We start from the raw sequence: 21,455 nt of genomic DNA on the forward strand, positions 1-21,455 counted from the left end.
ACCCCAATTAGATTATGATGTCTGGGTTATGGGGATGGTAAGGATTTAAGATTAATAAACTTGTGGGTGAATATCATAATATATACGTGGGTTTTGAAAAATGAATTTGTAGATCTATCCATATTTATATGAATATGAATTTTTGTTGATGGTTAGGTTTTTTTTTTTTTTTTTTTTTTTTTGTAAAGTTGTTGATGGTTAGTTGGTTACCTAAGGCCAAAATATGAGAAATTACATAGAAAATAAAAAATGAGGTGGAAAAATTCACGTCATTAATATGGTTAACAATAAAAAATCAAAATGAAATTCAAAATAGAAAGTGACTGGTTACTTGATGACAGACCCTTTAAAGACGTTTTAACCGGTTTTGTTTCTCACAATAGATAACTTTTTTGTTCGGACCCAAAAAAGATATTTGGAACAAGTTGAGTGACTTTACAATTAAATAGGCCATTATCTTATAAGATCCAATAAAAAAAAAATACAAGAGACACCCGGCCAACCACAATATTAATCAAGAGCTGCAATTAGAAATAATTAGTGCTCTAATTTTTGAAGAACAATTTGATCGAAGCTTTTGCGATCGATATGACAACTAATTAATTGCATTACTATTAGATTCAAAGGGAAACCTTGCTAGCTAGCTAGAAGGTATAATTAACATATAAAAGAGATATCTGAAAGTGAAACTAGGGTCTCTACGTACTCTATGCCATGTGTTGTATGGCTCAATGTAATGTTCTCAGTCATCAAAAAGTCCATCAACAACGTAGACGAACCATCTAATGTGTCGTAAATATAAAGTTATTCTTGTTGCCTCTTGAGAATCCTTCCGTTATCCAATATGCAAATCATATGGTGCTGATGGTATGCCCAACCAACATCCTGTAAAACTAATGTACACGCTAACGTAACTGAACACCACGAGTGGTTTTCGTTCATCACCCAAAACTTAACATCGGCATCGTCATAATTGGTCCTTGTCAGCAAGCAAAGGCGTCCATGTATGGTACCTAATCGACGTCTACTTTCATCAGGGCCGGCTTAACATTTTTGGGGGCCTTAGGCTGGACCAATTTGGAGGCCTAGTTCATTGGCATACAAATTAAGCGTAGTAGGTTCTAAGGTTGACCCGAAAAGCCTTTTAATATAATTGGCACATTAGGATTGATAGGAAAAGTACTTACAATGTGCTTCAAGTAGCTACAAATATAATACACAACAAAATTACATGCATTTCTAGTAAGTAAAAAAAACAAAGAAACAAGTGATACTAAGTTACTAACCACAAATTTTGATGCATCTCTACTGGTAAGTACTTCAAGTATAATATTCAATTATAAAAGTATCTTAGATCTTAAGAAAAAGTGATGATGTTTGGAAAGAGTTAAAGTCGTTCATGTTCATAGAAAGATGGGAGGCTCTTTGTAATTATAATTTCTAAATAAACATGCTTTAAAAAAGAAGCCCAATGTATGTCTAACCTAAAAAACTAAAATTTAGGGGCCTTAAACATTGGGGGCCTTAGGCCCATGCCTAACCCTCTACAACTAACGAGCCGGCTCTGGCTTTCATCATATGATGTTTGGGAAGGTAAATGTATTTCCGAAACTACTATCTTTGCAACGTCTAGGGCAACCAGTTTGTTTCCACTCTGAATCCAATACAAAAATCCATTTACAAACGTACCCACAGTTTCCTCAAACCGAATATGTTTGATATTCATGTCTCGTGGCTTGCTCCACATAAACTCTTCGAGACTAAAGATCTCACAAACATCACCGCCACAACCATTGTTATGACAATCCAGGTTGTACTCTTTAAACCTGACTATTTTCAAGTCATTTGCACTACTACCGTAGCCAAATCCATATGCACTGGTTATGTTGTGGGGAAAGCCACCCCGGAAACTAAAGGGAGGTTGTATACAATATTGCCCCTCACTACGGGGAAGTTTTAAGTACTTACGGGTAAAGGGATTGAAAAGCATCAAATCACCAGCACAAGTATGAGGAAGAGTTGCTCGTACGCCACCATAATATTGCAAAACCACTATGCCATTTATTGTTCCAACAACTCTGACCTCAGGATATCTATGCCTCCAAGATGCATTAGGAGCACAAACGTTAAGCATCAATTGAAAAATGCTTATTAAATTGAATTAATGATGGGTTTAGCTCCTTTGAGATTAAATGATGGGCAAAACGCTTAACGGGTCACGTGACTACGTGTTGAACAATACGTTATTAGATGACTTACGACGACGATTTAATTAAGCTAGTAATGTGTGAAGCGGGTCAACCCATGACCCAACCCCACCCCCTTATCCTCATCTCCTCCCTCCCACCCACTCATTCTTCATCTCCTTTCTCTCTCTAACTCTCTTCCAAGAACACACACACTTCTCTCTCTCTATATTTCTATCACTTTTATAAAAACTTAAGCAAGATTAAGAACTAGAATAATAATCAACATCATCTTCTTAGCATCATATCAAAAATTCGGGTTTTGAAGTCCAAGGTGCAAGAAAACATCCCATACGGGTCAAGATTCGGGTTTGAGTGCTAGGTGAAGATTTGGTAAGCTAAACTTGTTCCATAACCTTTATTTTATCTTGGTTTACTTGTTTCTAGTTGATGTCAAGTGGATTCGGGTCTTGAATCGAGTTGAAAAGCTTGCAAGTGTCATTTAGGGTTTTAGGAAGTTAATTCAAGAATTTGAGTTTGATTTGAGTTATGGAATGGATTTGTAAGGTGGGTTATGTTTATTTATGTTAAGGCATGTTTAATTATGCTTCAAAATGAGTCTTGAAGCCTCCTAAATCGATTTCTAGGTCAAAAATTGAGTTTGGGTCGAGTTTGGTTCGTGTTTGGATGATCTGGAACTGAACTGGGCATAGGTGCATCGCACCAGGGTCTGAGTGAGTTTTCTAAACAAAAAATGCGTCGCACCACCCTTCTGGTGCGCCGCACCTGACCCCTGAACATCGCAAACTCACTTGTTCTTAAAATAGTCGTACCTCTCAAACCGTAAGCCCAATCAAGACGTGTGACCTACCGTTGGATTCGTGAAAGAGTCTAGTTTCTTGTAATGACCCTCATTTGGGATGAGACCTCCCCCATTTCTAAAAATGTCGAGTCTAAGTGTCTTATTTACACCCGAGAAGGTTGTTTAAGCGTTAGTGGGGTTGTGACTCAACTTGAACTTGCTAGACCAACTTGTTAAGGTTATAAAAGTTGGAATTGATTGTAATGTGATGTACATTGATAGGTTGTGGACACGTGGCAATCGTTGAACGTTTATAGCCCAAATTTAACTTGTCGTTTTGCTTGGAAACCAAGGTGAGTTCCGTAGTTCCCTACTCGCTCGAGATTCGGGCTGGAAAGTGCACCCATACGTGTTTGTTTGTTTGATTGACTTATAAATGGTTTGATGGTTTCTAATTAATTTATTTGCACTTGTTATGATTAAATATTGTGTGATTAAATGTTGATTGAATTGTGGATTGAATTATGAATTGTTTGATGAATTGATTGATTGATTATGCATATGTTTGGATTATAGTAGTTATTAGGATAGTTGTGCATACATGGATGTCGATTATACGTTCAAAGAGTTTGGTATGTGGTGGGAAGGCTGCGGGTGACCCTATATATAAGCATCGAGAACTCGTTGGAAGTAGAATCCTCTTAAGTGTATGTACGCATGGTTTCGGTTGGTTGGATTGATGGATGATTATTGATGGAATTGTGATAGAGGCAACACACTTAAGCTTCGATATGGATATTGGCTAGTTTATGGGACTTTGTGGTAAATCAAGGTTTGGGGCGGTTTGGGGAAATGCATTTGGGATGCATTGGTTGGTTGTTAATGGTTCTAAAGGCAGGTTGTTGAACCGTAAGGCCACTATACGAGTACTTTGGATTTTGGCATGCATATCATACGCATTCGACATTGGCATGCATATCATACGCATTATGACTTTGACTTGCATACGATTCCTATTTGGCATTGGCATATTATGTGTTTACCATCACACGCTTGTTTAGATTGTGAAATCATGATGGGTTGATAGTGTGGTACGTGAAGGCTACTTGTATGCTGGATCTTCCTTATATGTATTGTGATTATTGTCGATGGCTCCTTGTGATCCATCACTACGAACTCACCAACCTAGTGTTGACTTTGTTTAGTGCACTTTTCAGGTATTTATGTGAAGTTGGAGTATTGATTGGCTACTTGTTGTTTCTGCTAGAGCTTGGATTGGGACTCCCATGGATCCGTGATCCGTTGTCCATTTAGGTTTATGCTTGGTACTTATGAAATTAGTTGTAATGACCCGTCTATTTCTCATTCATGACTTCTTGTTTACTTTGTATCTTGCACCTTAAATGTTGGTTTGGATTCACCGAATCCTTTATTTTCATGTAGTTTATGTTCTACGATAATTCCACTGTGCGCTATATAATTTCCGTAATATTTCGAGCCCTAGCTCGGGGTGTTACACATTGGCATCTACAAGATTAAGATGTTTATTGGATGTGACTAAGATGATCATTCGACGTGCTCTAATTGACTTGATAAAGTTAGGATCTCTAATCAAATGGTTCCAATGTTTTGATACACATCTACACCGTATCAATGGCTTGGTGGGAAGTCGAGCAAGTATATTGTCAAGTATGTCATCGGGTAGTCTATCAACGCCCGCCATATTTATGCACTATCAAATAACAGCTATAGAATTTCGTGATTTTAACAATTAGAATTACATATAAGCAACAACCAGAAATCATATGAGAGAATATATATATATTTGTAGATTAATTAATTTAACTAAGCTTAGAAGAAAGATGTTGTATACCTGCAGCCTCTCGAACAAAATCAAAGAATAAGATTAGGCTTAACCCTAACGCTAATTAACTCCTAATAACGTTGGCCCTTTTAGCTAATATAACTTATGAAAAAAATGAACCAAATATCAACTTAAGAAACTTGGCCCGCAAAAAAAGAATGGGCCACATAATTTTTTATTCTTTTTTAGCTTAATATTTCTTTTTTTTGGAAACTATGTGTTAATGAAGTCTAAAGTTTGTGTAACAAAGTCACCAAGGTCACAGTGTTACACAAATGATATTAGTTTAAGAGTAAATTGTATAAAACCGTCTGGATGAGCCTATATTTGATTAGTTCCTGTTTAACCATATGATTATGGTTGTTAGAGAAAATGATTATAAAAGTTATGAAAGTGACAGGTGCGATTGAAAGAAGTTTTTATAAGTTTAATGAAAGATATAAGCGTTGAATTGTCAAAGTCAAACCATATCGAGCTACTTTGACTTGAAAAGTCAAACAAGCAATGTAGTGATGATTGGGTTTGTAAAAGTTATATATGTACGTATTTGTGTAGATTGATTGGATTGAAGACTTTTATTATTAAGCTTATAATAATAATTGAACATATGTATTAAGTGAAGTATCTCGATTCTGTGTATAACCCAAATGAGGATAAAAAAAATAAAACAAAAGGGAAATAGGCCGTTAATTTCATTTATTTATGACTTTGTGATGTTGGTGGTCTTTTATTACTGTAACTTCTTTGGAAGAATGGTTAATTGGGGAGCCTGCAAAGTGAAAACATACAAAAGTTAGTCGTGTTTGCAACTTTTTGGGAGGTCATGTGGAAGTCATTGTGCTGGACAGGTTGCCGCTATGTTCAAGTTTTTTATAAACTTATATTTAAAATGACTTTAGCGATTGGATGAAGTTTTTATGAGATATAAGTGTTGAATTGTTAAAGTCAAATTATATGGAGTTTGACTTTCAGAAGACAAACAAGCAAAATAGTGATGTTTGGGTTTGCAAACTTATATATGTATGTAATAATTGTGTAGATTGGTTAGATTAAAGAGCTTAATTGTGCGTATAATCGAATATGAATATATATATTTTATATATATATATATGTGTGTGTATTAAGTGAAATATCTGGATTCTGTGTATATATAACGCAAAAAGGGATAAAGGAAAAAGTTTAGGAAGTGAACAAAAGGGAAATCGTATCTTCTTTTCTACCAATAAAAAAATTGTCAATCTTAAACTAGATACACTTGATTACAATACATAACTTATTGTTCAAGCTTAAACTAGGGAAATATGTAACAGCATAAAATAGTCAACCTTAATCGGATACACTTGATTATGATACAACCATATAGTGACATGATCATGACATGACTTCTATCTATATTAAACTCTTTTCAACCAAAGACTAGCTAACTAAAAAATATGCTGCATTTGTCACATGGATTCAAGTCGTCTACAATTACAACGGGAGAAAATCAAAGAAAATATATACGTGACGATTGCAATTTTAAACCAGTGAACCTACGTGTTTGATCATATATATCAATAGAGTCGGAGTATTTATTAATGTTCTCGTTATGCCCCATTCAACTAAAATGACAATTTTTAACAGCATTATACCCATGAACAATATCCAACATAAGATGCACATCTTCCTTCCTTGCATTTTGTTGTTTTGTATATTTCCCTCAGTTTCTTTTGCCGTTGATGGTGATGAGATAGACCGCTTAGCCTTGCTCTCGTTCAAAGAACACATAAGCTTGGACCCAAATCAAATCATGAGATCATGGAACGATTCGATCCATTTCTGTAACTGGACAGGTATCGCGTGCAGTCTAAGAGACAAGAGAGTTGTCACCCTGAATTTGTGGTCTGGTGGCCTTTCTGGTTCAATATCACCCGCAGTTGGTAACCTGTCCTTTCTTAGGGAGCTTCTCCTTAACAACAATAGCTTCACAGGCACCCTCCCACAGGAAGTTGGCAGGTTATCAAGATTAAGGAGGCTAGGAATTTCCAACAATTCTCTGTCAGGTGAGATTCCTTCGAACATATCTCGATGTCTAAATCTTTTGGCTCTTAATCTGAGTGGGAACCAGTTCATAGGGATTTTTCCTAATGAGTTTGAATCACTCACTAAGCTTCAAGTCATAGACCTCCACCTTAACAACCTTACAGGAGAAATACCCAAGTTTATTGGAAATTTTACGTCCCTTAAGTATATATCTGGTGGGTCAAATAATTTCCATGGAAGCATTCCAGATACTCTTGGTCAGTTGTCCAATTTGTTGTATTTTGGGCTCCCAATAAATAACCTTTCAGGCATTTTACCATCTTCGTTTTTCAATCTTTCGTCATTGACTTTGATAAGTTTGCTTGACAATAAGATTGGAGGGAATCTCCCTGCAGACATTGCACAAAGATACTCTAGACTTGAATATTTGAACCTTCCAGTAAACAAATTTACTGGACCCATTCCACTTTCATTAACTAATGCATCGAATCTTGAATTCCTGGACCTTGGTGACAACTTATTCACTGGAACTGTGCCAGGTTTCAATCAGCTAACGAGATTGACATGGTTTGCGGTTGGTCATAATCTACTTGGGGATGGAAATCCTAATAATCTAGACTTTGTATCATCTTTGGCCAACTGTACTAACTTAAATATTTTGATTTTCGATAACAACAATCTTGGAGGTGTCTTGCCGAAATCATTGTTTAATTTTACCCAACTCACTCAGCTACTTATACATACAAATCTAATTTCTGGTAATATCCCTTTTGAAATCGGGCAGATAGTTAACGTTGAGATACTGAGGCTACACTCCAACCAATTCACTGGTAGAATTCCCGAGTCAATTGGGAAGCTTAGAAAAGTGGGAGTATTGTCACTCCAAAATAACTCATTATCAAGTTCCATACCCTTCTCCTTGGGAAATCTCTCACTATTGGTTATACTTGATTTATATTACAACAATCTTGAGGGGACTGTACCGTATAGTCTATCAAACTGTAGAGAGTTGCAGCTGTTGCAACTTGACTATAATAACCTCAATGGTACCATACCTAAAGAGATTTTCAGTCTATCTTCATTGACATTAGGTCTTGGCCTTTCTTACAACCATTTTGTGGGTCCTCTGCCTTTGGAAATAGGCAACTTGCAGAATTTGCAACAGTTTTCTGTTTCAAACAACAACATCTCGGGGGTAATTCCATCTAGTCTTGGAAAATGCACGAATTTGGTTGATTTATCCTTGTCCGGAAATACAATTCAGGGGGAAATTCCAGATACATTTAGCTCACTGAAAGGACTAGAAGCTCTAGATCTTTCCCACAACAACTTAATAGGGAAAATTCCCTCGTACTTCGGAGATTTTGTGTTTCTCAGCACTTTAAATTTATCTTTCAACGGTTTTGAGGGAAAGTTGCCAGAACAGGGAGCTTTTAAGAACACAAGCATTGTTTCCATTATTGGAAATGCTAACCTTTGTGGCGGGGTTCAAGAATTTCATTTGCATGAGTGTACTCTTGAAGAACCAGAACGGAAAAAAAGAACTCATTCCTTACGAATCATCATACCAGTTGTAAGTGTGATGTGTTTCCTAATCATAGCAGTAACATTTTATTGGGTATATAAACGAAAGTATGGTAAGAAGACATCTCTAGGGAGTGACTCCAACATCGAAAGTTTTCCACACGTATCTTATAGAAACTTACAGAAAGCAACCAATGGGTTTTCTTCCGAAAACTTGATAGGTTCCGGAAAGTTCAGTTCTGTGTATAAGGCAGTACTGTCTCAAAAAGATGGACCACAAGTTGTTGCTGTGAAGGTACTAAAACTTGCGGTTCATGGTGCTCACAAGACTTTTATTGCCGAAGGTGAAGCTTTGAGAAAGATCAGACACAGGAATCTTGTGAAAATCATAACTTCCTGTTCAGGTATTGATTTTCAAGGAAATGACTTTAAAGCAATTATCTATTCGTATATGGTGAATGGGAGTTTGGAAGACTGGTTGCATCAATATCCGGTAGTTGGTCTAGAGATCGAGGAGGAAACCAGATGTTTAAACTTCTTTCAGAGGTTGAACATAGTGATCGATGTGGCTAGAGCTCTTGACTATATTCATTGCCAGTGTGGATCACCGATGGTTCATTGTGATATTAAGCCTAGTAACATTTTGTTGGATGCTGACATGGTTGCTCATCTTGGTGATTTTGGCTTGGCAAGATTTCTTCAATATACCTCCCATGATTTTTCTGCAAGCCACACAAGTTCCCTTGGTATAATAGGCACAATAGGTTATGCTGCACCTGGTAATTTTTCTTCCTCATCTATATAATGGTAGTTTTTTTGCAAAATATAATCCGCTCTTGATAAAGATATCTCTTTTATAGTTTCATGTCTATACCATGCAGAATATGGAATGGGAGGTCAAACATCAACATATGCAGATATCTACAGTTTCGGAATCCTCATACTAGAGACTTTTACAGCCAAATGCCCTACTCACGATATGTTCAGCAATGGCCTGAGTCTTCATGATTTTGTGAAGATGGCTTTACCTGATCGAGTTATGGAGATAACTGATCCCAAACTTTTGGAAACCAGACAAAAGGAAAATACAAGTTATCATGAAACTCATAGATCAATCAAGAAGTCCCTAACTGCAGTTTATCAAATTGGCATTTCTTGCTCCATGGAATCGCCCAGAGCTCGGATAGACATGAGCAATGTCTTTGATCAACTGCAGTCTGTCAGGGAAACGTTTCTTGGAGGTACGTAGACTGGAGCAATGTCTCATTGTAAAAGTGAAAGTGAAATAAAGCTGTAGCTAGCCAAGTCATTTTTCCAATGATGTGTTATAGTGTGAAATATGAGTGGTTGTGATTGATTAAGGAATGCTAGCTATTTCAATGTGTTTTCCATCAAAAGGTACTGATCAAGTATCCAATAATCCCAACTGATGACCACGTTACTTGGGTTGCAACCAAATGCTATTTCAAAGTGTCAGCTGATAAGATCAAAAGGTTGACCTTGAATTTACTTAGTAAATCAGAACATATATAGTCATCCGTTTATATGAAGCCCAGAATTTATCTTTAGTTCTTTACACCTATAAATCAAAAGCGTATTTTATAAGACCAAAATTACAACATGCCATTTTTGGAGCAATGACTTGAAAATTTACAACATGCACAGATATCTACGTACCTTGGTGGCTTAATCTCAGGGATTTGCTGGTTCCAAGGTTTGACCATGTGATGGTCCATTGGCTTCTCCAGCTAGAGCTTCCGCTTTCCAGTTCTGTTAATGCAGCGCTTCCATGAACGTAATCCATTAATGGTTTAACCACAGCTGCCATGTGTATGACTTTTGATTGCTGCCACCAATAGGATCAGAGTAAGCGTCAAGATAATATGAATAAACAAATAGAGGCACCAATGGATCATTGACACTAAGGTGCAACTGCAGATGGTCAAAGTCAAACAAGTAAAATTAGAAAATTTCAGAAAAATAAAGAGAAGCAGGTCAAATGGTTTAAAGTCAGGCAATGTATACTCAAGTATCTATAATGTCCTAAATTACAAAAACTAAACAGATGTGTATGGTATTATCAAATTATTTCAAAAATTATCTAATTTAATAAATAATATGATTTAGGTGAAATTTTGATTCAAATTACAGTTTGGGAAACTTTCACCCATACCATACCAGTTCAAATTTACTACATTAAATCCTATCCTTTTGACCCATTCAAGATAGAAACATAACCAAAATTGACCCGCTTACATGGGATGGGTCCAAATTGGAAACAGCTCTTTTTCAACTTACTAGATGCTCATATCTGCTCTTCAGTGCTTGATAAACAACAAGCTGCTGTGGGTCAGTCACCAGTAACGGGTCCACCCTGCAGTTCAAAATATCACGAGGAATACAAATACTTATGAATCACGGTTATCCCAAATATGGAAACTGCAACTTCACATGTAGAAAATATTGCAAATTCGTTGGTAATCCACCAACTAGAAACAAAGTCTCATCATCAAACATCAAACATTTTTCTAATATATCCAGAAATTTCTAGATGCAAGTAAAGGAACCTTCAAGATTTATGTTTTCATTAATCAACAGAATCATAACAAGTTAGAATTCACTAAGTCTGTTATATACACAACTATATATACATAAATATACAAGTCCACCACTTCAGAGAAACCAAGCTAATGGCTACGCCATACTACAGAAGTTGAATTCGATCTGCAGACGGTGGTGCAATGAGTAATAAGGAACAGCCTGTTTTTGCTCCTCAATTTCAAGCTCTTTAAGTGGTATTGCAGCTAAAAACATCTTAATAAACTCTTTGCAACAATCCTTCCCTTGGCAAATTACTTTCCCAGTCCGGTTGTGGGTCATATACGATCCATTATCGAACCTCAAGATATATGCTTGGTTGCATCCTTCAACGAGCCGTTCACCCAATGTGTCAATGATATAATAACCATCTTCATCTGCTTTCAACACGAAAAAGTGATCATTCCAACTCACTATGTAAACCCCTTGGCTTTGACTAATCTCGTTATCCCATATATCATCAAATGACATTACTCCTGTCAAAGAGTCAAATTTCTCTGGACTAAAAAACCCGACAAAAGAATTCTCTCGAGAAACAGATATGGGCCGGATCCCTGCCCGTAACACAGTCTCAAGGTCGAAATGTTTGTCAGGGAATTCAGCCACGTGGGTTACATTTTCACAAAGGTTTCTCCACTCGGATGAACCATCAATAATGAGATTATCAAACTGTTCAACTGTCGGCATGGTGGTCGAGTCGTTTGACCCTAGCCAATGGGCTATGACCGTGACCAAGGCTGTACAAGCACTTGGTCCAGCGGCTTTGTCACTACATTGATCAAAAGAAGCGAAAAATGATTGTGTATTGAGCACTGATTCTCTATCTCGACTAATGAATTCCCTTGTTTCCCATGTATTTGATAATGTGTTATGGGTCAAGGTCTTGTGCTCTTGACCAGAGACTCTTGAGTCGCCTGAGAACAATGTGGGTGGTCGTGAATCCTTGATTTTTGGTTTCTTCAGTTTAAGGTTTAATCTTGGCCTCTTCCAATCAAATAACCCAGCCTTTTTGTCTGGGCCTGCCTGGACAGTAACCGAAGATGATGACTGTGACTCAGAAGACTCATCAGAGTCAAATGTGACTGAGTTATCCGAGTCAGACAGAAACACCTCCTCCAAACTCAATTTCTTCTTCTCTGTTACAGCTTTAAAATCATCCGCCAGAGTCAGCTCAGGAACAAGTTCCCCAGAGTCCCTAATTTCCACAAAACTTAGTAAAACTGAGACCGTAGCTTGTGTTGTCAATCCTGCAATCTGGAGATCAACAGGGAGCTTTTTCTCAATAACTGGAGACTCTATTTTTGAAGTGAACTCAGCCAAATTCAATGACACTTTTCCTATCTCCGCCATTTTCCCCTTGTTGTGCTCTCCCTGCACGCATTTATCGTTCAGTTACAATCAAGAAGATCAAAATATATATTACTATATTAGCAATTGATGGGTGTTTGGAAAAAGCTTGGGCTAAATAATTTGTCACAATGTTGGCTTCATTAAACCCATACATAGCTATGCCAAATACAATACCCCTTTGATTAACTTATTACAGGACATATATATATATATATATATATATATTATACTCGTATATATATATTTTTAAAAAGCGACTAATTATAATAAACAAGCATTTCAACAAGTTTTAATCCTTTAAAAAAGTTATTGTAATATTTTTTCAAATAATTAAGCTAAATCATATAAACAGGCACTCTAGATTGCTTCTAGGTTAATCCAAATGCAACAATAAAGTTAGCCCAAAACACCAAACATCTCCCAAATTTAAGAATTATTTATAAATGTTAATCATATCCTACACCAAACATCTAGCTAAATTGTTTACAAAGTCAAAAAATAGCAATCCAAATAACAAAATCTCAAGAAAAACAAATATATTTAAAAATAAAAATAAAATGTAAACTCACATAAGTGAATTTGAATTTGAGAATCCAAGGAAAAAGCTTATAATGTTGATCATCATTAAATCCATCACCATTCAAAAACTGACAAACATTCTCCAAATTGATATCATCTTCTTCTTCCCATACAACAACTTCACCTTTCTTCACAACTATTTCTTTAAACCACGTCCTTTCTCCCGACGACCCGCCCGCCTTCTTTCGAAACCCGAACCCCTGATGATGACGTTTCTTTTGATCACCACCACCGCCTTTCCATTTTACCTCAATTCCCATAACTTTCTCACCACCACCATATTCAAATAATCCTTCCAGCTTTATTCTTTCCACTTTCACTCTATACTTTTTTGATGTGGCGGATTGTTGTGGATTATTATTATTATTATTATGCTGCCAAGGTGACCATTTTTTCATCTTTGCAACCATTGTTTTTTTTGAGAATGTTTTTGTGTTGGGCAATTAATTTAAATAGTTGTTGTGTTTTTGTCTTTGAAAGACGGCGTACTTTGAAAATGCAAACACGGAAAGTTACCTCCGTTTTTTTTGGACTTTCGACGCGGCGTGACGTGTGACATTTGGAAAACGAATACATTTTAAGGGAAAGTTTCTTTTGACTATTTGTATATTGCACCCCTCATGTTTTGATCAATTTATCAAACAAGTTCCCAAATCACTTTAAGATGACAAAATTAGTTAGTATTGATATTTTTATAATTAAAAAAAAAATGAAAAACAACGTTATACAAAACAAGTTTAAAAGTAAAAAAGCTGATACATTTGGTAGATACAAGATGATAAAAAAAAAAAAGTGTAGAAGCAAATAAGTTTGATATTTTCTCGAGATGATTTAATTTATTTAGCATACATTGTATATATTGGAGATCAAATTTCATTCATTGTTTTTTAATATTTAATTTATAATTGATAAATTATTAGACTATTTATGTTTTTTATGGATTAAATTATCAAGATGTGAGATACTTTATACCCAAACTTATCTAAGAACTATATATTTTTATTTCTCTATATATAGTCAATGAATTATTATTTATTCCAAATTAAGGTATTTGTGCAATATGCAGTAAAAGCTTAATATATATTTCATATAGAATTATAGATAATCGTTAAATTAAAGTAATAACAATTTCCATGCTCATTGGGATATTTAGAAGCTTGATATGATTATTATTTTATTTTACTATTTTGAAATCTTTACTAATTAATTGTCCAATATGGATAGCAAAAAAGCATTTTATAGAGGAGATTAATGCTTGTGCAAAGTTAAAGGATTTGAACTTAATGTTTCCAAAACTCTGGGGGATTTATTCAAACTTTAGCACGTGACGGCAGAGAAGTCCCGGTTTTGAAACAAAGGTATTGGCTTCTGGAAGTGCCTTTAATGAGTTGTTAATATAAGATTATTAAAAGTTGTCCCTTCACTATATATAAAGTTCCATATTTTATCCATCAAAGATAATTATCCGGCTAGATTAACCTTCACATGAAAATCATCATTATGAGTTATGACCATGCGATCCTTTAGGCCTTTAAAGCCTTTAATTTTGATACGACTCGTATTAGATTGAAAATATTATTCGGCACTTCTCTTATAACTAATTTGATTTTAAGGTCTAACAACTAAAACTTCACCATCACAAAAATAACTGTCTCTTCATATACATGAACAACTATTTTGTTCATTATATAAAATTTATTTTAGAAAATTTAATGAAAGAGTTCACTTACAAAAAAGCTAATGAACCTTTATACAAGTATTTAAAACATTTTCACATCTATGTACAAAAAATAGATTAGCTTTTTATAAGTTACTCGGTTACAAACTTTTTTGTTTTCTGTTGCTGGTTTCAAAATTCACATAAAGGAGAATTTTTGTTGAAGACTTCAAAAAAATCACAAATTAATCTCGTTTAAAGCCACTTAAATAGTTTATAATATTATGAAATTTTATTTTTTAATACTAATTTTCTAATATATCTAAAAATAATTTTATATTTTAAACTAGCCCCTTTAACAAAGTAGATTTTAAGGGTTTCATTGAATTCCGCTCCTCTACAGTTGGTGTTTAAGTTGCGTTATCAATTTAAATAGAATCAAGTTATTATTATTATATAATAACCGGTTAAGTTCATGTATTTTAGTATTTAAAAGTCCACAATGATAACAATAACACTTGTGATTATGCCATGATTAATTGTTGTGTTATTTGTCGCTCTGTCTAATGCAAAGGTAAGACAGAACGACAAATATATTAAGAAAGCAGCACTGATGACAATTGTAATTCCGGTTTTACCCAAGGTCTTTAGTTCGATCCTTAGGGATGATAAACATTGGGGTTTTTTCCTCCGACTACTTGTAACGGCCCATAGTCAATATCTCATTGTCTAGGATACGTGTAAGGCTTCACCATTATAAGGTGAGGTTTCCCTGATGTTGCATACCGACTGAATGGTCGAAAAAAAATAAAATTCTGGTCTACTTGGTGGTGAGTTAATTTCAAAAATTGTCCTTGTGGTTTTACCAAAAAATCATGTTTCATCCTTTAAACTTAAAAATGACACTGGTAGTCCTTTATACGCGGATAATGGTCACGTTTCGTCCTTTAGTCGACTGTGTAAAGGACGAAACATGACCATCATCCGTTAGATTAAAGGACGAAACGTGATCATCATCTGTTAGATTAAAGGACGAAACGTGACCATTATCCACGTATAAAAGACTACCAGTGTCATTTTGAAGTTTAAAGGATGAAACGTGATTTTTTGGTAAAACTACAAGGACAATTTGTGAAATTAACTCTTTGGTGGTGAACATTGAAAAGAAGTCTTCATGAAGGAAAAACACGGGTATCATAGTGCGCACGAATGTGAGACACGTCAATATATTAACACGTGCGATTACAAACATCCTTTTTTCTTTGTCCCAAAATTCCACTTTTGGTGCCCAAAAACTATAAACTAAGATAACTAAAAGTTAATAAATATATAAATTTAAGAGATGACACGTAAACAAAATCACTTCATTTGTACTAAAAAATCGGATATGTAAAGAATATGCTTTTTTCTTTTATTCTCTTTAAAACATATATAACACGTTTCTTCTTAAAAGGGATTAAGAAAATAATATTGTATCTGTCATTGACTAAGTTTTAAAATGTAGTCTGTCATCTGAATTGTTTTATTTCTTACTACCGAAGAAAGATACAGAGCATTAAATTAGATTAAGTTAAGTTATTATTATATTATTATTATTATTATACAGAGATAAGGTAAACTTATATTTCTTACAATTCTGTGTATATTTCATCTTGTCATAATCATAATTATAGAGAGTATTGTTGGCTAAATGCCTAAATATGTTATTCATGATTTCTGTAAACAAAACATGATGTTAAGATAACTGTTGGGCTTTGCAAGTAGCCCATAGAAACATCACTAATATCGGCCCGATTATAAACACCAAAATACCAAATAGCCTCAAAATGTCCCTTTCATAGTTGTAGAGGCTTACAACTACATGAAAGAGCAATGCTTCAATTTAAATGCCTAGTTGCTTTTATGCTCATTGGATTCCTTACAACTCGATCTGATCATTTTAATATTTTTTTCTACTTAGATTATTATGATTATAAAACTCATTAGTCAACTAATTACAGATAGATTATCTTCATCATCATAACTAATTAACAAATATGTTTCCATTGTCCATTTTAGTAACAAATACTCGTAGTATGAATGTCCACGGCAACAAGCATTTGGATATATAGATGATTCCTCCATATGCACCAACATATAATCATCCTTGCGGGGATCTACTCGATGGTAAGTTACTACAATCATTTTTTTTTTTTTAAAGTAGATTTGGGTTCAACGACATTGCATGTTCATATACTTGACTCTAATAATTCATCAAGAGTAAATTAACCCGGTTATTTAATGGGAAAACCTCTCACTGGGGAGCATTTTGCTCATGCACCCGAATTTGAATCCAAAACTAATACATCTATTGATGGCTGGTATCGGAATATTTTAATTACTTGCATTATATGCAAAAAAAAAAAATTCTATATGGCATGTATATATATATATAGCACTTACCTTGGGAAACATTGGATTCTAATATCTAAATTTTGGAATGACTAGGATCAAGAAGAAGAGACTATTTTAATATATGTGTTCCTCTTTATAAAGCGTCAATCCGAGGTGATTGGGAAGCTGCAAAAGACATCCTTAAGGGTCATGAATATCTGGTGCGGTATAGTATCACTGAAAATAAGGAAACACCACTACATGTTGCGGCGATGGCCCAATGCACCGAGTATGTTGTTCATCTTTTAAGCATGATGGACAAGGACGATTTGGAACTGCAGAATGAAGAGGGAAACACCGCCTTCTGTTTATCAGCAATGACTGGGAATACTAAAATAGCTGAATATATGCTTCAGATGAATCAAGAAGTGTTGACGATTCGTGGCAGTGGGAACATGATGCCACTTTATCTAGCCGTAGTTGATGGAAAACATGATATGGTGAATTATCTCTATGATAAGTATCAACATATACCAAATTATTATTGGATAGAAGACGACTGGAGCAACATATTCTTGCAATGCATTGAGGCTGATCTCTTCGGTATGTGATTTCATAAATCCATGTACACATTCCCAACCTCTTTTCATGTTTCAACGTACGCTAGCTATAGGCCTGATTTCTACGTATTGCTTGATTACTTGTGATGTTCTGTATATATATGCTTCTCATCCTCATGGCTAGTCCTTAATTAATTTCAAATCTTTTGTAGATGTTGCATTACGAATATTACATGACCATGAAAAGTCTGTACTCGGTCATGATGATGAGCGTGTAAGGAAAATGCTGCAGGTATTTGCTCAAAAGCCTTATGCATTTATGGATAAACAACCAGATTCAATCGTGGGTATTCTCAATTCTCGTGAGTTTCTTTCCGTATTGTGCATTCATCAGCTAACATATACAATTACAATTATGCAGACTATAGCTATATTAGATTATCTAGCTTAATTAATTAGTTGTGTTCGGTTAATGGTAGTCATTGGTTTGAAGGTAGGACCTTCCTTAAAGGACGGTAAAGCTACACAAGTACTAAGAAAGATATGGAGAAACATTGTGGTAAAGCCTAAGGATAAAATTGATGCAATACTAAATGGACCGGTCGTTGGAATAGCAGAAAAGGATACATACCTTTCCCAAATACTATTTGTTGCCGCGGAAATGGGCAATGTCAACTTTTTAGTTGAACTGATTCGTGTTTATCCTGATCTCATATGGAAGAGAAATAATGATGGACAAAGCATCTTTCACATTGCTGTCATTCATCGCCATGAAAGTATTTACAATCTATTACATGAGATGGGCTCAATGAAGGAGATGGTAACTCGAATCACAGACAAAAACGGAAATAATATGCTGCATTCCTTTGCAATGAGCGCAGCTAGAAATCCACGCGAGGAAGTGTCTGGAGCTGCTTTGCTAATGCATCATGAGTTTTTATGGTTTAAGGTACTTAGTTTATATCTCAAACCATATTTGTAATTTGTTTTAAGTTATATTCAGTTAATTCTTTTATTTTTTTATGTATGGCCGGGCTTTCTCCATTATATATTACCATATATGCATGTACTCGTAATATATATTGTTCCGATCCGTACCATGTAAATCATTCTAAAATGTATATAACACACTTTTGTGTGTTGTAGAAGGTGGAAGCGATGATCCCTCCTCATTATAGAGAAGCGAAGAATGCAGCAGGCCGAAAACCATTTGAGTTATTCTCTGAGAACCACAAAGCTCTGGCTTCCCAAGGCGAGAAATGGGTAAAAGGAACCATTAGCCAATCCATGGTGGCTGCTGCACTTATATCCACCATTGGATTTTCGGTTGCCTTTACAATCCCTGGTGGATATAACCAAAACAATGGCTTTCCTATATTCCTCCATAACAAAGCATTCATGGTGTTTATTACATTGGATGCCATTTCGTTTATCCTATCCTCGGTTTCAGTCCTCATGTTCTTATCAATCATGGTTTCTCGTTATGAACAAAATGATTTCTTAAAACCATTACCCAAAAAACTGGTGTTAGGTCAGGTAACGCTTTTCCTTTCTATATTCACCTTGATTGCGGCGTTTGGGGGCAACTTCTTCATAGTGTACAATTACAAGAAGTTGCCGATTGTTATCGGTGTACTTGCGACTATACCAGTAATCTTATTTTGTCGATTGCAGTTGTATCCTGATTTGAAACTATGGGCCTGCTCAACATATGGTTCGTGGTATCTCTCTAGACCGAAGAAACATATGCTTTACTATGCTAACCCAAGGTTCTAAATGTTTATGTTGTGATAATTAAGTTTTGTATGAAGATGCCTTGTTAAGATGTTACTAATTTGTACGATGTTTGATTCAATACTTATGTGTTATATATAATAGTACAATGCCTTACTATGCTAATCCTGTATGGATCGATCTTCGAAGTTTGTTGGTTACATTTTCAATCAATGGTGTGTTTATATGTCGGTTTAATTATATGCTGAACCCTGTCGCAACATGTGGGGTTATGAAAATATATTTTCAATGGGCCGCTCTCCTTATGTTCCTTATAAATACATACATATCTCTAACTCATCTATATATAAAAACTAAAATTTCTTAGTGTAGGTTAAATATAAGTTACTAATAAAGCGACGGTGCTGGTTTTTGATTGAATTTGGTTTTTCGGCTGTACAAATTGAGGTATGAATTCCATCTTGAATCAAATTGTATGTGTCTCTGTTATTCATTAGATATTGATTTATTGTCACAAAGACTATTTGTATATACTGATTATAATTATTACATTATACAAATTAGATCTTCTTTATATATCGTTATATTAACAGATGATGAAAGTATTTGATATAATCAAAAGAAAAAATTAAGTCTTTGTATTAACAGATGAGAGTTCTGAAAGTTTTCTCTCTGTCTTCAGTCTTTGTATTAACAAGTCAAATATTTAATTGTGTTAACAGATTTTGTTATTAACATATAAGTATGTGTTAAAAAATAAAAAAATAAAAATCAAAGGTTTTGCTTTGTTTTTTTTTTTTCTTTAATTTTCTTATTATTAGATAAAATTCTAAACGCCCTTTTCAGTTATTTATGCTGCCTTAATTAGTTAATTAAAACTGAAATATATATTTTTGGGATAAGTATCTTGGAATGTAACAAACTTTGGACAAATGTGTATAGTAGGAAATAACTAAAGTTTTGTGTATTGTAAGTAAACAACTTTAAAAAATATTTATTGTATGTAAGAAAACATACGTGGCAACCATATAGAAGTGCCACTTGTCTGATTTTCATTCGTTGAATACATTTTCTTACATACCATAAACATTATTTTCGAATTGTTTACATATAATACACACAACTTTAGTTATTTCCTACTATAGACATTCGTTCAAAGTTTGTTACATTACAAGATACTTATCCCTATATTTTTTTTATGAATGAATGGACATCTTAAATGGGGCAGAAAACAAAGCAGGAGGTTTCTAATGACTACATTTTCTTCACCCTACAAAACCCGCCATCGCTTGAATACGAATGTCGATCTCCTCATGTGCTTGGTGGGCGTATGATGAGAGGATGTTTCTATGGCTGGTTGATTCTCTCTAACCATCCATACAACAATATGTGGTCTCTTTATAACGTATCGGATACCAGTGTCATACATCTCCCACTATTGATGTTGGAAGTCGGCGATTATCAATGTATCAGAGAATGTTTTTTGTCGGCCCCTCCTGGTGATCCCAAACCAGTTATCTTGTTAATGCTAACTAATAAGCCTACCATTGTTTTTTTCTTACATCTCCTAAAGAAATGAAGTCAAGATGGTGTAAGAGGCCATACTCTATCCAAGGTGGTAAAGTACTACATAGCCTAACTTGTTGCAATCGCAAAATATATGCCTTATATACTGACGGTGTAGTTACTGGAAGTATTGTAGAGATTTGTATTAAAGTTAGGGATACCTTCCTAGTTAGTATAAAACTATTGTTATTTGGGCCACGTCCGTCTCTTCCTTCCTATCGCTGTTTTGGCTGGATTCATTTTCTGAAAGGATGCCGTTCAGAATTGTTCTATATTGCGGTAGGTTTTCATGACAAAACTAAGAAACAAGTTGGTGATGTATATTTGTTTAAATCAGACGTGACTAGCATGAATTCGAAAGCATTGGAAGAAGTCCATGACCTTAGAGACGCCATCTTTTTTCTGGATCTCGGTCGTGACAATTCGATATTTTACAACCCTTCAATTGCCCCAGAGTTGGGGGGTTTTATACACATTCGTGACAAAATGGACAATGTAATACATTCATACCACGTCCACTATCAAACCCTTGTCCCATCTCCTATACCTTCTCCATCGCTACCAACAAGCCACATGTCAATATGTGAACTCAGGTATCGTTTTGTTCAATTTGTGTTTATGTGTCATGTCGATCTGTCTT

General features: G+C 35.0%; 3 protein-coding genes across 3 annotated transcripts; 1 reads left to right on the forward strand and 2 right to left on the reverse strand.

The window, feature by feature from the left end:
* Positions 1 to 804: 804 nt before the first annotated feature.
* Positions 805 to 4,711, reverse strand: LOC122583774 (F-box protein CPR1-like). The gene is made up of 4 exons (XM_043756147.1): positions 4,506 to 4,711; positions 1,556 to 2,093; positions 1,188 to 1,203; positions 805 to 1,043 (listed from the first exon to the last, which is right to left on the reverse strand). The coding sequence occupies exons 1-4, from the start codon at positions 4,709 to 4,711 to the stop codon at positions 805 to 807; spliced, it is 999 nt and encodes a 332-aa protein (XP_043612082.1).
* A 1,930-nt stretch (positions 4,712 to 6,641) lies between these two features.
* LOC122583775 (probable LRR receptor-like serine/threonine-protein kinase At3g47570) lies at positions 6,642 to 9,828 on the forward strand. Its single transcript, XM_043756148.1, has 3 exons — positions 6,642 to 9,177; positions 9,280 to 9,639; positions 9,761 to 9,828. The coding sequence occupies exons 1-3, from the start codon at positions 6,642 to 6,644 to the stop codon at positions 9,826 to 9,828; spliced, it is 2,964 nt and encodes a 987-aa protein (XP_043612083.1).
* Positions 9,829 to 10,962: 1,134 nt separating this feature from the next.
* Positions 10,963 to 13,338, reverse strand: LOC122582657. The gene is made up of 2 exons (XM_043755080.1): positions 12,916 to 13,338; positions 10,963 to 12,367 (listed from the first exon to the last, which is right to left on the reverse strand). Exons 1-2 carry the CDS (start codon positions 13,333 to 13,335, stop codon positions 11,093 to 11,095), a joined length of 1,695 nt encoding a protein of 564 aa, XP_043611015.1. The 5' UTR covers positions 13,336 to 13,338; the 3' UTR covers positions 10,963 to 11,092.
* Positions 13,339 to 21,455: the final 8,117 nt, after the last annotated feature.

Source organism: Erigeron canadensis, chromosome 9 (assembly GCF_010389155.1).
Source record: "Erigeron canadensis isolate Cc75 chromosome 9, C_canadensis_v1, whole genome shotgun sequence".
Taxonomy (NCBI): Eukaryota; Viridiplantae; Streptophyta; class Magnoliopsida; order Asterales; family Asteraceae; genus Erigeron; species Erigeron canadensis.

What these genes read in the sequence shown, in the direction of transcription:
- LOC122582657 (XM_043755080.1), bottom strand. Translation starts at nt 13,335, where the DNA reads ATGGTTGCAAAGATGAAAAAATGGTCACCTTGGCAGCATAATAATAAT. An exon ending in TCAAATTCAAATTCACTTAT is followed by an intron (nt 12,368 to 12,915) that starts GTGAGTTTACAT and finishes AAATGCGTGCAG; the next exon opens with GGAGAGCACAACAAGGGGAA.
- LOC122583774 (XM_043756147.1), bottom strand. Translation starts at nt 4,711, where the DNA reads ATGGCGGGCGTTGATAGACTACCCGATGACATACTTGACAATATACTT. An exon ending in AATCTTGTAGATGCCAATGT is followed by an intron (nt 2,094 to 4,505) that starts GTAACACCCCGA and finishes TTGGAGGCATAG; the next exon opens with ATATCCTGAGGTCAGAGTTG.
- LOC122583775 (XM_043756148.1), top strand. Translation starts at nt 6,642, where the DNA reads ATGAGATCATGGAACGATTCGATCCATTTCTGTAACTGGACAGGTATC. An exon ending in AATAGGTTATGCTGCACCTG is followed by an intron (nt 9,178 to 9,279) that starts GTAATTTTTCTT and finishes TATACCATGCAG; the next exon opens with AATATGGAATGGGAGGTCAA. An exon ending in CAGGGAAACGTTTCTTGGAG is followed by an intron (nt 9,640 to 9,760) that starts GTACGTAGACTG and finishes TGATTGATTAAG; the next exon opens with GAATGCTAGCTATTTCAATG.